The 15,914-nt window shown below is 51.3% G+C and overlaps 2 protein-coding genes across 3 annotated transcripts; one reads left to right on the forward strand and one right to left on the reverse strand.

The window, feature by feature from the left end:
- Positions 1–327: 327 nt before the first annotated feature.
- On the forward strand, positions 328–3,463 carry Mrpl11 (mitochondrial ribosomal protein L11). Its single transcript, XM_026396542.2, has 5 exons — positions 328–547; positions 860–955; positions 1,629–1,722; positions 1,807–1,966; positions 3,194–3,463. The coding sequence occupies exons 1-5, from the start codon at positions 425–427 to the stop codon at positions 3,297–3,299; spliced, it is 579 nt and encodes a 192-aa protein (XP_026252327.1). The 5' UTR covers positions 328–424; the 3' UTR covers positions 3,300–3,463.
- A 7,380-nt stretch (positions 3,464–10,843) lies between these two features.
- On the reverse strand, positions 10,844–15,551 carry Npas4 (neuronal PAS domain protein 4). 2 transcript variants are annotated; one of them, XM_026396621.2, is made up of 8 exons: positions 15,377–15,551; positions 14,487–14,638; positions 14,210–14,312; positions 13,822–14,095; positions 13,532–13,641; positions 13,077–13,212; positions 11,528–12,957; positions 10,844–10,872 (listed from the first exon to the last, which is right to left on the reverse strand). In XM_026396621.2, exons 1-8 carry the CDS (start codon positions 15,549–15,551, stop codon positions 10,844–10,846), a joined length of 2,409 nt encoding a protein of 802 aa, XP_026252406.2. The 2 variants fall into 2 exon arrangements, with proteins under 2 accessions (XP_026252406.2, XP_077654185.1); XM_077798059.1 differs by lacking the exons at positions 13,532–13,641; positions 14,210–14,312; positions 14,487–14,638; positions 15,377–15,551 and having other exon boundaries at positions 13,822–14,005.
- Positions 15,552–15,914: the final 363 nt, after the last annotated feature.

The raw sequence follows: 15,914 nt of genomic DNA on the forward strand, positions 1-15,914 counted from the left end.
AACCCACGGGCTCCAGGTTCATTTCAAACCCTAGGATTATCACTCCGTTCAGCAGATGGTGCGCTAGCGCGTAGCAAATCGCAGGCCTTGCATAAGGGCTCAAACTACCATACCCACAATGCTGTGCGGGCATCGCTCTCCTGCTTGGCTGTCCAAGGCAGTGCCTGTGCGCGCTCCTGGGAAATCGTGTGTATTGAAACCCTTCGTGTTGTTCTCTTTGAAGTCGGAAAGTTAAGCTCCTTCTTTCCCCAACCCTGCCTGTCTTCTTGGTTGGAGAATGGTAGGATTGAAACAAGGCGCCCTTCGTGGCCTCCCTTGCCCTCGCCTAACGTGAGGACCCTTGATCTCTGGCCCAAGATGGCAGCGCCCATAGCACCACTCTTGGTGCTACCCTGAGGTGAACTAAGGCCGAAAGCCCCGCATCATGTCGAAGCTGAGCCGCGCCACTCGGGCCCTCAAGAAGCCCGAGGCCAGCGGCGTGATCCGGACCATCGTGCGGGCAGGCCAGGCCATGCCCGGGCCCCCTCTCGGCCCCATCCTGGGTCAGGTGCAGCAACCGCGGCAGCCCGGCGTGGGAGGCGGGAGGGCGCGAGCTAGTACGCGGGCTCTGCCACCGGGAGGCCTCGGCTAGAAGCCCACCTCTCCACCTCTGCCCCGGCAGGCGCTGTGCCCTGTCAGCTGGCAGCTCTCCGGCCCCCGCCTTCTCCGCCTGGCGCCGCGCGCCGTGGCGGACCAGGTGGCAGTGCACAGGAGCCGTCCCGCCCCGACTGGACCCGCGGACCGGACCTGGGAGGAGGGAAGGTGGGCGCCCGCGGTAGGGGGGGGAGAGGTGACCCTGACTGTCGCGCTTCCCACGCAGCGGGGCGTTTCGATCAACCAGTTCTGCAAGGAGTTCAACGAGAGGACGAAGGACATCATAGAAGGCATTCCCCTGCCCACGAAGATTTTTGTGAAGGTGCGGAGAGCGGACTCGTCCCTGGTTTCCTTCTCATCACCGCCACCTCCCCCCACCCCCACACGTTCTTCTGTCACCACGGCCTGGTCACCCGGGTTGCTGCTCTGGCCCTGGTCACCCGGGTTGCTGCTCTGGCCCTGGCTTGGCGCAGACTCTCCCATCACTGGGCTGCAGTGTCCCCGCTCACACAGTGAAGACTACACCATACATATTTTTTTTCTTCTTTTCTCTGGTACCGGGGATTGAACCCACGGCCTCAGGCGAGCTAGGCAAGCAAGTACCACTGAGCGACACCCCCAGTCCCTTGGTCTTTTTAATTTTGAGACAGAGTCCCCCAAGTTGTAGAGGCCGGCCCTGAACTTCCTACCTGAACCTCTCTGTTCTAGCTGGGATTACAGGGGTGCCCTACCAAGCCAGGCTTAGACCATCTTTTTTCAGAATCTGCCTGGTCCTGCCATTTTGCAGTCCTTCCCCTTGTCCTTCCATCACTGGGGCTTCCAGAGCAGAGGTTGGGCTTGAAATACAGTCGACAGGGATGTTTCTTGCAGATTTATTTTGCCCTATAGCTTTGTGGTCTGTTAGACACCAAGAGGAGGGAGGAATAGGACATTAAAAGTTCCCTGGGCCTGAGCACACAAAAAAGACATTATCATGTTTCTTTTTTTCTGTTAAGCCTGACAGGACATTTGAAATCAAGATTGGACAACCCACCGTTTCCTACTTCTTGAAGGCAGCTGCTGGGATTGAGAAGGGGGCCCGGCAGACTGGTGAGGGCCAGAGTGGGCACCTGAGATACTGGGGGCTCTAGAGAAGAAAGCAATAACACCTGAAGAGCTTGTTCCTTCCTCCAGGGAAAGAGGTGGCAGGCTTGGTGTCTTTGAAGCACATATATGAGATTGCCCGGGTCAAAGCCCAGGATGATGCCTTCGCCCTACAGGATGTACACCTGTCCTCTGTCGTCCGCTCCATCGTTGGCTCTGCTCGATCCCTGGGCATCCGCGTGGTGAAAGAGTGAGTGTCCTGGGAGGTGTGATGTGAAGAGAGGAAACAGAAAGCTCTTGATTTGGGGTCCAAGCTAAGAGGGTCCATTGTAGTGAGTCAGCTTTTGACTTCAAGGACCTTAGGTTCTTGGCTCTGGGTTGAGTCCTCATGCATCATTTGGAACACACTTTGTGTATTAGACATAGCTCTTGACGTTTATGGAGAGTTGTGGTTGGCCCACCCTCAGGAGCTCAGAGTCCAGAGGCAGAACCATAATAGGGCATTAGGCTGCTAGATGGTCACTGCTGGTAAAGGAACAATGGATGCCCAGAGAGCAGAGAGGAGGGCTCCTGTGTTGCCTGGTGTGTCAGTGAGGACTTTTGTGGGGAGGTGACATCTGAGCAGAGTCCAGGAAAAAGAGGGCAAGCACTGGGGGCATATGACCCAAGAAGTGGAAAGATCCCTATGAAAGGTAGAAGGTAAGAGAGTGAAGCAGAGATCATTGCCTTGTGGGAATGTAGTCTTAGCAGCAGTTGGGACATGGTCAGAGGGAGGGACCAGTCTTTGTTGTCCCATATTCAGACTTGATTCTGAGGCTAACGGGTCCTCTCAGGGGTCTTCTGGTGATCTTAGGACTTACTTTCTGGAGGTAGGCATTGGGTGGGAGGTGTCTGGCCCAGACCACAGCAGGGACAAGAGCAGCCTGAGCTCTGGGCAGTCTCTTGCTGTCCGAGTCATGCCCCACCAAGGCCGACACTTTTCTCCCAGGAGTGGGATTGATCCTGGAACAGAGATGGACTCAGCTTATTTCAAAACTTTTTGGGGAGTAGAGAAGAATAGATTGGGTCCCTGCCCTCAGGGACCCACTGTCAGTTTCTGCCTTGGGACCCTAGGAAAGGAGACAAGCACTTTTTATTTAATTATTTGTTAGTAGTGCTGAGGATGGAACCCAGGATCTTATCCATGCTAAGCATGTTCTCTATCACTGGGCACACAGAGAAAGGGCCAGCTAATCTGGGCTAGTGCATAGCCAAAGCCTCACAGGATGAAGAGGGCTTTAAGAAGGAGATAAAAGGATGGGGGTACAGGAGTATGGGTGGCATTCCTGGCAGAAGAAACAGATGAGCAGTAGTGTGGAGGCTGGGAAGTCCAGGAGAGAAAAGGGGCCAGGCCCAGCTGGGCTCTGCAATGGGGACCCTTGAAAGCTCCCACCTATGACTGGCCACTTATCAACCATCTGTCTTTCTTCACCTGCAGCCTCAGTGCGGAAGAACTGGCAGCCTTCCAGAAGGAGCGAGCTGAATTTCTGGCTGCTCAGAAAGAGGCAGATTTGGCAGCCCAAGCAGAAGCTGCCAAGAAGTGACCCCTGCCCTCTGCACTTGAGGAGTCTGAAGGAAGCAACTAAAAGGGAGCCAGAGGGAAGGGAGGTCACACCAACGTGTGTTTTCTGACTTCAAATGATGTATGTTTTTACATATCTGGCCATATCAAGGGATCAATCCCTAATAAACATCCTTTGTTGGCATACACTGTTGGTTTCTGCCTTGGGACCCTAGGGAAGGAGACAAGCACTTTTTATTTAATTATTTGTTAGTAGTGCTGAGGATGGAACCCAGGGTCTTATTCATGCTAAGCATGTTGTCTATCACTGAGCTGTACCCCATCCCTGAGTAATCAACATGGACTAATGCTAGCTGCTCCATGAGGTAGATAGGCCCCTCGGATGCCTATACTGGGGTTCAGCCAAGCAAAGTAACCTGCCCAGTGTCTTAGTCTTTTTTATGTTGTTACAACAAAATATGTGAGTCTGAGTACTTTATAAAGAAGAGAGGTTTATTTGGCTCATGATTTTGGTGGCTGTAAAGTCCAAACAACATAGCTTTGGGGTCTAGTGAGGGCCCTCTTGGATGCGACACAATATGGCCAAGTAGGAAGGGAAACACATGCAGAAGGGACCGAGCACATGGGCTGGCCTCACTTTATGACAACCCCTTCTCTTCTAGAGATCAGCATTGATATATTCATGAGAGTGGAGCCCTGTCACCTACTTATCTTTGGCTAAGCTCCACCTCTTAATGCTTCTACCACTTAATCCTGCCACAGTCAATCACTCCTCCAGCTGGCGAACCTTTGGGCAATAAACCATGGCAGTCAGGTTCTGAGGCGGTGCTAGAGGCAGGAGCCAAAGCCAGGCCTTCCGATTAGAAATCCTGTGTTCATGGGGCTGGGGATGTGGCTCAATCGGTAGCGCGCTTGCCTGGCATGCGCGGGGCACTGGGTTCGATCCTCAGGACCACATAAAAATAAAATAAAGATGTTGTGTCCACAAAAAAAAAAAAAGAAAGAAAGAAAAAAGAAATCCTGTGTTGAGGCATGGAGCTGAAGCTCAGTGGAAGGGCCGTAGCCTAGCATGTGGGGCTCTGGGTTCAATCCTCAGGACCACTAACTAAATCAATCTTGTCTTTGTTCCCTCCCCAGAGGGGAGAGGATGGGTATGGTAGTTGGGGTTCATGGATGCTAGGACTCGAGAGTATTGCTTATTTTCGATTAGACATCTCATCTCTCAGGGAGTGCTACCTCAACAGAAACAACCCTGTGGGAGATTTCAGATCACAGCCTCAGGTAGGGTTACTACATTCAGTGCCCCAGTTCCTGAGGCTACTCGCAACCCCTCTGTTTAGCTGAATTTTGTCTATTTTTTGCAATGCTGAGTAGGAAAACCAGCATGTAAAGCCAGTGTGCTACCACTGAGCTACACCCAGCCCTCTCCCAAGCTTCTGAACTAGGTTAACATGAACTAGTGCAGGTTCCCACTGTAGACCTGCAAAAGAATCAAAGCTTCAGTAGGTACTTGCCCCAGAAATCCTCGGGAAGCCCTTGGCCCCATTTTCCCTGTTATTCAGAATGTCAAGAATTCTTGTCCTAAGAGGAGTGGAGGGAGAAATTTGCACTTACTGGGCATCTGCATGTGCTGTGTCCACACTGAGAAAACTGGTAAGTATAGAAAAACACCTTTAAAAAATTAAAATCTGTAATCCCACCATCCAGATACTACTACTGCCAATAACTTGATATCATGTTTTTTAGCTTTTTTCTCTGCATTTTTGTTTATATGTAAGGTTTTTTAAAAAACAGATTGGAGGACTGGAGTTGTGGCTCAGCCTACAGAGTGCTTACCTAGCACATGTGAGGTCCTGGGTTCGATCCTTGGCACCACATAAAAATAAATAAAGTGAAGGTATGTGTCCTGCGAGGGCTTTCTTGTCCAGCGAGGAGGTCCATGGAACAGGCTGGAGGAGAGTGTGGCTGTGGAGTCACTAATCAAGGCCTCTGGAGACCAAGCAGGAAGCAGGTCTGATTTTATTGCGTAGTTACCACGTATATTTACTCAGGCAGTAGCTAAGCAGATTACAGGCAGCCACCAATGCAATGTCTGTTAACTGCCCTTGCAGCGACCACTGGAGGAGTGGGCCATGGAGCAAGCACAGGGACTGCAACCCATGGCCCCACACCCAGGGCTGTGCCTAAGGGGTAAGCGGTCTGCCACTCATGCACTAAGCAGAGGGGAGTGGCCTGCCACTCAGACGCCCTTAACATATGCCATGTATACAGTGCTCCATGCACTTGTCCCCACTGTGTCCAATACAACTAAAAAATATTTAAAACAGATTGGAAGCTAGGGTCATAGCTCAGTGGTAGAGTGCTTGCCTAGCATACCGGAGGCCCTGGATTCCATCCACAGCACTACAAAAAGCAACCAAAAAAGGGGCCCATAGTCACAGTCAGCTGTAGTCAACTTTTTTTTGTACCAGAAATTGAACCCAGGGCACTTAACCACTAGCCACATCCCCAGCCCATTTTATTTTTTGAGACAGGGTCTCACTAAGTTGCTGAGGCTGGCTTTGAATTTGCGATCCTCCTGCCTCAGCCTCCCAAGCTGCTGAGATTACAGACGTGTACCACTGTGCCCATCTTATAGTCTACTTTTTTTAAAAAAATATTTTTAAATTGTAGATGGATACAATACCTTTATTTATTTATCTTTATGTGGTCCTGAGGATCGAACCCAGGGCCTGACACATGTTAGATGAGCACTCCACTGCTGAGCCACAACCCCAGCTCTGTAGTCTACTTTTAACTTAGCAATTATTTAGAACATGTCTCATTACTGATTATCTTTCTCAAACTTTGTCACTGGGAATTGAACTCAAAGGTACTCTACTAATGAGCTACATCCCCAGGTTATTTTGTATATATATATATAAAATCTATTTAGTTGTAGATGGACACAGTATCTTTTTAAAATTTACTTATTTTTGTGTGGTGTTAAAAATCAAATCCCTGCCTCACATGTGCTAGGCAAGCACTCTACCACTGAACTACAACCCTAACACCTCCCCCCCGCCCAGGTTTTTTTTTTTTTTTTTTTTTTTTTTTGAGACAGAGTCTTGCTGTTTCCTAGGCTGGACTTGAATTTGTGATCCTCTTGTCTCAGACTCCCACATTGCTGGGATTATAGGAGTGAGCCACCAGGACCAGCCTTCTTTTTTTTTCCCTATGTTGCCCAGATTGGCCTTGAACACTTGGGTTTAAGTAACCCTCCCTCCAGTTTCAGCCTTCTGAGTGTGAGGACTATAGGCACGCTCCACCATGCTCTGTCACCGAAACAATTTCAGTGAAGGCTTGTATCCTGTTTTCTTCTTTTTTTAAAAAAAAAAATTTTTTTTTAGGTGTAGACGGACACAACACAATGCCTTTATTTTTATATGGTGCTGAGGATTGAACCCGGGCCCCACCGGTGCTAGGTGAGCGCTCCACCGATGAGCCACAATCCCAGCCCTGTCTTCTTGGTGACCATAATTTATTTAACTAAGTCTTCAACTGTTGGGTATTTTATTGATTGCATTTTCAAAAAATTACAAACTACTTATAATGAATATTTGTTTATTAGTACTGGGAATTGAACCCAGGGGTGCTTAACCACCGAGCCACATTCCCCAGGGTCTCACTAAGTTGCTTATGGTCTCGTTAAGTTGCTGAGACTGGCTTTGAATTCATGATCCTCCTGCCTCAGCCTCCAGAGCGCTGCGGCATGTACCACTATGCCCTGCTCTAAGGAATGTTGTTTGTCTAACAGTTTTTGAGCTTGCATGTTCAGAGCCACCAGTACTGAGGACATAGTTGTCAATGTGATGGACACAGGTCTTGCCTTCAGAAGTGGAAGTTTAACGACAATTATTCACATATATACATAAGTAATAGTTAACAACCGTGGAAATTGCAACAAAGGGGCAGGAGATTTGGCGGGACTCCTCCTGAATGTGGAGCGACAGTTCTCCTCTCCTCTGATCACTTCTCCTGCTTGCTGTGATCCAGGCACTGACTTCCTTTCTATTCTTTAAACAGGTCAAATCCACTCTTGTTTAATGCCCTTCCTCCCACTTTCCTTTGATTGGCACCTTCTTCCTCTTTCTTGTCTTCCGGGTCTCCGTTCAATGTCACCTCACTCCCATTTGAACTGGTTATTCTACCACGGAACTCGGCCCAGGTTCTTTCCTTCCCCACATGCTGCCCTCTCCTTTTAGACATTTTACTTTTCGCTGTGTTTTCCCACAACCTGGGTATGAGCTCTATGACTGTATCTGTCTTCGGTTTCCCGGCTCCTGGCACACACGGGTGTCACATGAGAAAATGAGAGGGCAGAGCTATTATTTGAGCTCAGTCTTCATGACCCCAAACTTGAGCCTTTTCTTATTCATTCTGCTCCCAGGACAGAAGTTACCCCCAGGGTCAGATATGGTTTCTTTAGCCTCTCTAGGAGTGCCATTGGGCAAGTCCTTTCCTGGCCCTCAGCCTCAGTTTTCCCATCTGTTCTAAGATGGAATTGATGCTCTGACACTGGGACCAGTCAACAGGGAACAGCAGCAGGTGCTTCTTCCAGCAGGTGGCGCCATTGGTTCTCCTCATCTTTTTCCTGCTCTGGCCCAGGTGGGCTGGATCTCTTGATATGAACGTGGAGTCTTCTCCTCAGAACAGATTCTCTACCATCACCAAATGCCAGGGTGGTGTTTCTTTTTTTCACACACACAAAATTTTCATTTCTTAATATTTTATTTCAAAAACGTTTTGTTTGAGAAGAGATTTAGACTTACAGAGAAGTTGTGACAATAGTAGAGTTCTCCCCGACACTCCACACCCAGATTCCCCTATTATTAACATCTGATATGGTACACTTGTCACAGTGATGAGCCAATACTGACACATTTTTATTAACAAGAATTCCAGACTTGGGGCAAGTAGTGGAGCACTTGCCTAGCAAGTGTGAGGCACTGGGTTTGATCCTCAGTACCACATAAAAAGTAAATAAATAAAATAAAGGTATTGTGTCCATCTACAAATTAAAAAAAAATTCCAGACTTTATTCAGATTTCCTTGCTAACTCGCATACTTTCTCTCCCTCAGTATACCATGTTACATTCCCTCATAATGTTTTCTTAGGTTCCTCTAGGCTTTGATAACTCCTCCAACTTTCCTTGTTTTTAATGACCAGGTCAGTTTTCAGATGTAACACCAATGTGTCTTGGATCATGGTCACTTAAGATTCCAAGCTAAAAGTTATAGCTCTTCGTTCTCTAGGAACCTAGGAACAATACTTCTCTAGCAGAAATTGGCACTTTCAACTCAAACCCTTGGACAGATCTTCAGAAATTGTCTTCTCAGAATACTTTCCTGTGTACCTGCTATGGGCTGGCCATGTGCTTGGTGCTAGGGATAGAGCAGAGTTAAGAGAGGATCCTCTCTGGGCTGACAATACAGTTCTTTTGTCCAAGATGGAGAACAGATTACAAGAAAGGTAGAGGGCAAGACTCCACCCTCCTGTTATACCCAAGGACCCATCCAAGGAGGGAAAGGGGTGACAGGTCCCTAGGACCTAAGGGATCCTCTGGAGAACCTGGCCCCAGAGCCAGAGGTTTTGGAATGAGAGGAAGGTTAGGGGATTTCTCATGGATGTCTTCCCAGCTCCTGAAATCCTGCCCCTGTGTGGAGCTTAGAGTCATATTTCTTTCCTTGAGAAAGAGGCTTCTGTAGGCCTTCAGATTGCCATTGTCTTCTGGTTTAACTCAACAACTAAGTTTTTCCTGTGCTTATCTGCTTCAAGAGAGAGCCCATCCAGTCCTAGGAGTATCTTTGGGAGACAAGAATCTTTCATCACCTCACTTCACCTGTGAAGAAACTGGGGTTTGGGACCCACTTAGCAAATAATGGGTGTAGCTGAGATTTGAATCCAGGTCTTTCTGTCTCCTAATTTTCATTTGACCCTCATCAGCTATACCCTGTGGCTTTGGAGCCTTCAAGCTTAGAGGAAAACAGCATGTTTGAAACTTCCTTCTCTTGATCCATTGAGTTCTGCTCCCCTCTGCTTACAGACCTAGAAGGGACAAAAGGAAGGGGTTTCTTATCCTGCGCTTGGAGGAGAGGCCCCTGGTCCAGTCCAAGCCAGCCCTTCTTGGGAGACCTGGGATGGGATAATTTGAGACAGTGGTTCTCTGGCTTTGGAAGCAGAGAAAATAAACCCAGGGCTGGGATGAGGGTGATGTGGGTATGTTGCCCACCTTCATCTCTCAGCAACTGTGGGGGCAAATTGCCTTTAGCCTATGAGCCTCGGTTTCTTTTCAGTGAAAAGAAGACCTATTGCTGTGACTGAGGGATGTAAAGGTGTTTGTCGGACAAAAGCCCTATGAAAGGATAACAGAGGTGGTTGTCGTTTCCAGTGTCTCACAAGGATGTCACTTTGCACACAAGCCCAGGAGAAGAAAGAACTCGTGTTCAAAAGTGTCAAAACCACGTCTAGGACCAAGGCCAGGCTGAATCCCCAGGTTATCCCAGGCCCTTTGTTGGCTCCCACTCTGTGAACACTAGGCTTGGAGCAGGTAGGAGAACCCAAAATCCTCTAGGATGGGACACCAAGCACATCAAGGGCAGGGAGTGGCGTGTGCTTCATCCAATGCTCCAGCTCCTGGCACTGCAGGTGCCACAGGATACATGCAGATTAGAGGGCCATGGGGGTATGCATGCATGGAGAAATGCAGGGCCCAAGCAGGTCCAGAGTTTATATCCTGACCCCAGGTTTCCCCAGCCCCCCACTTTCTCACTCCCCATCCTTCCTTTTTCACAGCAGTCATGACACTGGAATTACCAAAAAGGCAAACTGGACTTTATTATAAAGTTGGCTACAAAGTCACCACAGCACCACGAGGTGGCCGTCTGGGCAGGCCCAGGCGGTCTGGCGGCCGGGTGATCCCGCACCAGGTACACGCGTTCGTGCAAGCACACGTGTGACGGCAGGTCTGCCTTCCTCCATCGGAAAGGAACGTAGCGTCTCTTCGCACCCCCCACCCCAGGCGCGGGGCGCAAAAGTCACAGGAAGGGCCGCCAGGGCGGCGGAGTCCATCGGAATTGAAATCCCGTTACTGGTGTGTAGAGAATTCTACGTGGGTGTCAAGAGCCCCTCAGGGCACAGGCTGGCCCAGGTGGGCCCTGCCTTTCCCCCACGAAGGCCCAGGGGTGGCTTGGCCCCTAGGAGTGGAGAACTGGCCCAGGCCCATGGGGCAGCGCGGGGGGAAGTGAGACTCCCCCATTCTCCGCTTGAAATCGCATTCAAGGAAACTCACTACGAGTGAATACAGATTGAAATGGAAACTGGGATCGCTCGAAGTCTCTTGAGTTTAAAAAGAAGCTCCCCTCCCTTGCCCTCCCACCACCCCCCCAAATCTCTCAGGGCCTGGGAAATCAGATATATCCCCCTCTGGCCCCCAGAATCCCCCCAACAGTCCCGGGGGGGTGGAGAGCGGCTCCACGTCTTGATGACAATATGCCATACTTGACGACGTTAAGTCACAGACTTATTCAAAACGTTGGTTCCCCTCCACTTCCATCTGTAGAGAGAGAGAGGGAGGGAGAGAGAGAGTCAGTCAGGCCTATTAGAAAAGAGCATCCTAGGGTTGAGGGTGTGGCACAGTGTTGGTATATAGGATGGGTGTCAAATATGTTGGCTCAATGACCGAATCATCTAAGCTCAGCAGACAAGAGGAAATTTGTCCAGATGGTGTGAAACTATGGTTGTAGTTTTGGAAATGATGGGGCCATAGCAGGGAACTAACAGTGATGGAGCCAGGGGCTCAGCCTCATCCTCTTTCTTTCCTCAATTTCTACAAACTGTGGTTCGGCATCCCCTTTAGGGATAGAATTCAATCGAAAGAACTCAAATCAATTTTCAGCCATGTTTATGTGGCCTAAGGACAGTTTCTTTACTCTGGGACATTGATTGTCTTCACTTGTAAAATGGGGTGGCGTCTCCGAGTTAGGAAGCATACACCTTCCCAAAGGATTCTACAGCCATCAATCCCCAGCCCCTGCCTGCCACATCACTTGATCAAAAACTTACATATTAATATTTTAATGTTTTTTCTTACTCTCACTGCTACCCTTAGCAAAATTAATATATAGAGAGGGGAACGGATTCCCCCAAGCCTACCCTGAATCTCATTGGAAGGACAGGGGCGTATTCTTGATATTTTGGGCTGCACTCACCTTCATGGAAGCTGTCTTGAGCTTGGCTCTGGAGTTGATGCAACTCATCAGTAAACCCATCGTAGGGGAATGCTGAGACACCTGTCTCAAAGGCGGTTTCATAGGTGGCCAGGTCCTCCAGGAAGCTGTGGTCTTCTGGGGACAGGTTGTTGCAAGGCGATGGGGCCCCTCCTGGGCCCTCTGCCTCAGGATCCCCTGAATCCCAATCCCCATTGGGGTCTGGAGTAGAGAGATCCATGAAGATGTCTTCCACGGGCGTCTCTTCCAGGAATATGTTATCAGGGTCAGCCAGAAAGTCCAGCTCCTGGCATTTCCAGGGTTTCAGGTCCAGGCTGAGCACAGGGGGGCCAGCCCCCGACAGGGACAGGTTGGAGTCCAGGGGCTCCAGTCCTCCAAGTGGTTCCAGTCCCCCAGTGCCAGCCTCAGCTGAGAAGGGCCTGTCCATGCCCTGAGCCAACTGGCTGATCTGCTGGATGAGACGGTCAATCTCATTTTGCTCCTTCTCAGAGTAGTGGAAGAAACTCTGCTTGACTGGAGAGGCCTCCGGTGTGAGCAGGCCTTCAGGCACCAGGGGGACGTCCACAGACAGGGGGCCCCGGAGCTGAGCCAGGGCCAGGAGTGTGCAGTCCCCATTACCAGGGCTGCTAGGACTTGGGGGCAACTTCTCATAGAGAAAACTGCATCCCTCCTGGGCGAAGTAAGTCTTGGTGGGATTGGGACTCAGCTGCTCTGGGAAAGTTTGGCTGGGGCTGTTCAGGGGTGCTTGGAATGCTGTGCTGGGAGGAGTCAGCTGCTCATGGGAAGGGCTGCTCAGAGGCTCTGGGAAGGTGGCAGTGCTGGGAAGCAGCTGGTCTGGGAAGGTAGAGGTGCAGGGAGTCAGTTGGTCTTCATAGCTTCTGGCTGAGGTTTCGGTCAACTGGCCTGGGAGTGGGCTGGTTAGTGGATCTGGGAAGGTAGCGCTGCTGGGTGTCAACTGATCAGAGAAGGTTGCAGTGCTTGGAGTCAGCTGTTCTTGGAGTGAGCTGGATGGGGCAGGCAGATGGGTCTGGAAGGGCTCATGGAGGCTGAAGAGGAAGGCACAGCCTCCTGGCTGGTGGGGTGTGTAGGGTGGGGTACACACAAGATCTTTGCTCAGTTCTGCATGGAGAGAAGGCTCAGGCCCAGAAGGGAATGGCAGGTAACTGAAATCCAGCTCTTTAGGTGGTCGGGGAAGCTCTTCTGATGCTGAGACAACACCTAGTCCAGGAGTGTTTGGGAAACCAGTGCTTCTGGGAGCCCCCAGGGGTGGGGTAAAGAGTGGGTTAGAACACTGCTCCTGGGAGAGGATGTTCTCAGGAAATGAGGGCAGCATAGTTGGGGTGCCCAAGACATAAGCTGCCTGGGTATCTTCAGAGTTCAGCTGCTGGCGGAGGCTCCAGGCTTCCGAGTCACTGGAGAAGAGAAGAGGCAGCCATAAGGGTTTGGTGTCCATTCCCAGAGCCGTTCTCTGATTTGCATCTCTTCCATACAGACCTTGGCTGCCCCCCAGGGCCCTGTCTTTGCAGCTCACCTGATTGGGTAGTTATTGGCAGTAATAGGGCCTTCTGGACCTTCTGAGTACAACAGGCAGTAAATCCATGCCCAGCCTCCAGACTTGGCCTGTAGTCTCACGACCATCTCTGCCTGAATATCTCCACTCTCAGCCACTGGGGAGAAAGAAGAGATGCAGGGTTAGGATACCCACCAGGTGACACCACCTAAACTCCCACCTTGCTCATTTCTCCACTGAATTGAAGGAGCCCAACAACTTCTTTTCTGACTACCCTAACCTGCACCTCTCACTCCCCACCTTGACCTTGACACTCAGAGTTCCCCAGCTTGGTTCTATTCTCACCTTGACCCTTCACCCTGAGGTTTACTCTGGTACCTCCCCAACATCAGCCTTGACCATAGTCCATTATTGGTCTGGTCTCCTATCCCCTTTCCCAGCTCCCTGTCTTGTCCCCAGCCTCTCTGGACACTCACATAGGCGGTAGTGTTGAGCAGAAGCATGGGCCAGGTCCTCAGGGTGCAGCAGTCCATACCATGATTTACAGAGCAGTTCACTGCGCTCAAAGCCCAGGTAGATTAGGACACTGGGAAAGTGGAAAGGGTGAGTTCAACTTTGTGTTTTCCTTGCTTGGAACACATGCATCTCACTCCCTCCCAGGTTCTCTGCCCACTAAATCCCATCTTCCCTGCCCCTGACTCCAGAATCTAGGGTCCCATCATCTCTGGCCTGCTTTCCTCCTGAGGTTTGAGAACTCTGGGCTCACCTCTCAGATATGTCCAGTAGGGCGAGGTCTTTAGCATGCCGGCTCTGGAACATGGCCAGGAAGAGTGAGGCAGGGCCAGGGCCAGGGCCAGGGCCAGGGCCAGGGCGGGGTCTTGGCTCCAGTGGGGCACAGAAGGCAGTGAACACAGGATTTCCTGCCCAGTAGGCCCCAGGTGGGTGAGCATGGAATCGGCCTCGAATAAGCACCAGTTTGTTGCCTGCGCTCTGGCGCCGAAGAGATTTGGAGGTGTTGAAGTGGCAACGGAAGAGACGATCTAGATGGATAAGGAAAAAAAATATTAAGAATGTGGGTGGCTGAGAAAGATGGTCAATGGGGTGGAACAGGGGAGCAGAAGGAGACTGGACTGAAGGAAGAAGGCAGTTCTTACCAGTGTCCAGAGCAGAGGGCAGGGTGAGTTGCTGACGCACAGTGAGGTGGTCAGCTGGGTCAATGATGTCGTAGATACTGTCACCCTGGGCAACCAAGTCCACCTGAAGGAAAGAAAGATGACCATTAGTGAAGACAGCAAGAGACAATCTTTGGCCCATAGCATCTTCCAGTGCAGGATCCCTCCCTCTCCGATAACTCTCAGTTTCTTAGGAGCAGAAAGCTCATTGTACATAATTCACACCCCAGTCTGAGCTGAAGACACTCTCAGTACTCACCATCGAGTGTCCCAGATGCTCGCTCACACTCTCAGACAGGTATAGCAACTTCCCCTCAGCTGTAAAAACAAGCAGAAATCCAGGCAGTGCTGCTACGATGTCTTCAAGCTCTTGAGCTGAGAGAAGCCCTGTGGGGCCAGCCAGAGGAGTGCCTGTGGGATGAAAAGACATGGTGAGTCAAGATAAGACTGGAACACAAAGCAGAAGTGAGGAGGCTCGGTGAGTTTCAGAGAAGCCAGAGGAATTTCTCATAGCCTGCCTCTGCAAACACCTGTTGACCCGCTGTCCGCAGCTTTTGGCTAGCGGACCTGTTGCTGGAACTCCCCAGCCAGCGAGCACTCACGCTTCTGAGCGGGCCCCCGGAGCCTCAGCGGCCCTGGATGTCAGCACCGTGGACAGAGCTCCCAAGTGGACTTGGGTTCAGCACCGCAGACAGCGCCTCACATGCAATCGTTGCGGTCAGCACCGCGGACAGCGCCCCAGAGCCATCAGTAGAGCCCTTCAGAGTGGCAAACTGCAGCTGCCCTTCCTCTAGGCTTTGGCGTCTCGGTCCCTGCAACTTCCCAGGCTTCCCTCACCGGATTCCCGGGGTGCTCCGAGCTGGTGGGGAGTACAGCCATTCTGACCTGGCTCTTCTCCTTCCCTAAATTTGGTTCCAGGGACACCATTCAGGCTCTCTAACCCTCATCCCAAACTAAAGTGAGGTCTGGACGACAGAGCTCAGGAAGAAAAGTAGGAAGTTCCTAGTCCTCCGAGTCCCCCAGTCCCTTCTCGCCTTAGCTCGCCAACATGCTGCCTTAGACATGCAGCAGTCCCAGCGAGTTCCCTCAGATCCACTGTCCCCGGTGCCCGGCAGTTTGGGTCTCCGTAGCTAGCCCCAGATTGCTCACCTCCAGCGAAGAAGACACCCTTGCGAGTGTAGATGCAGGCAAGACTCATAATGTGCAGGTAGGACAGCCGGACCTTGTCCGCTTCGGCCAGCGGTAGCAGCTCCTTGAGATTCCGGATCTCGGCGTTGATCTGGTCGCGGCGCGCCTTGGAGGCGCCCTTGGTGGAGCGGTACATGACTGCCGGCTGTGGAGCTCCAGCTCCGGCGCTCCGAACACCTGCGTTCCTGTCCCGACGCACCGGCGGCTTCCTCCTCCTGGCTTCCCAGTCTCTCGCTCCGGCTCTCGCTCTCTCTCTCCTCTCCTGGGCTCCGCTCGGCTGCGCTGCCCCCCTCGCCTGCCTCGTTCCGCCTTATATAGCTCCTGCCAGGCGTGGGGGGCTCGTTTTAGAGAGGGGGGGCGGGAAAGCGGGAGGCCGGGCTAAGCAAGCTGCAGCGGGAGCCGCTAACTGGGGAGGGGGGGCGCTCCTCCTCCCTCCCCGGCTTCCAACGTCATCCCATGACGTTGAACGAGAGCGGGAGGGGGGCCGGGAGAAGGGGGA

This window comes from Urocitellus parryii, chromosome 4, assembly GCF_045843805.1.
Source record: "Urocitellus parryii isolate mUroPar1 chromosome 4, mUroPar1.hap1, whole genome shotgun sequence".
NCBI classification, from domain to species: Eukaryota; Metazoa; Chordata; class Mammalia; order Rodentia; family Sciuridae; genus Urocitellus; species Urocitellus parryii.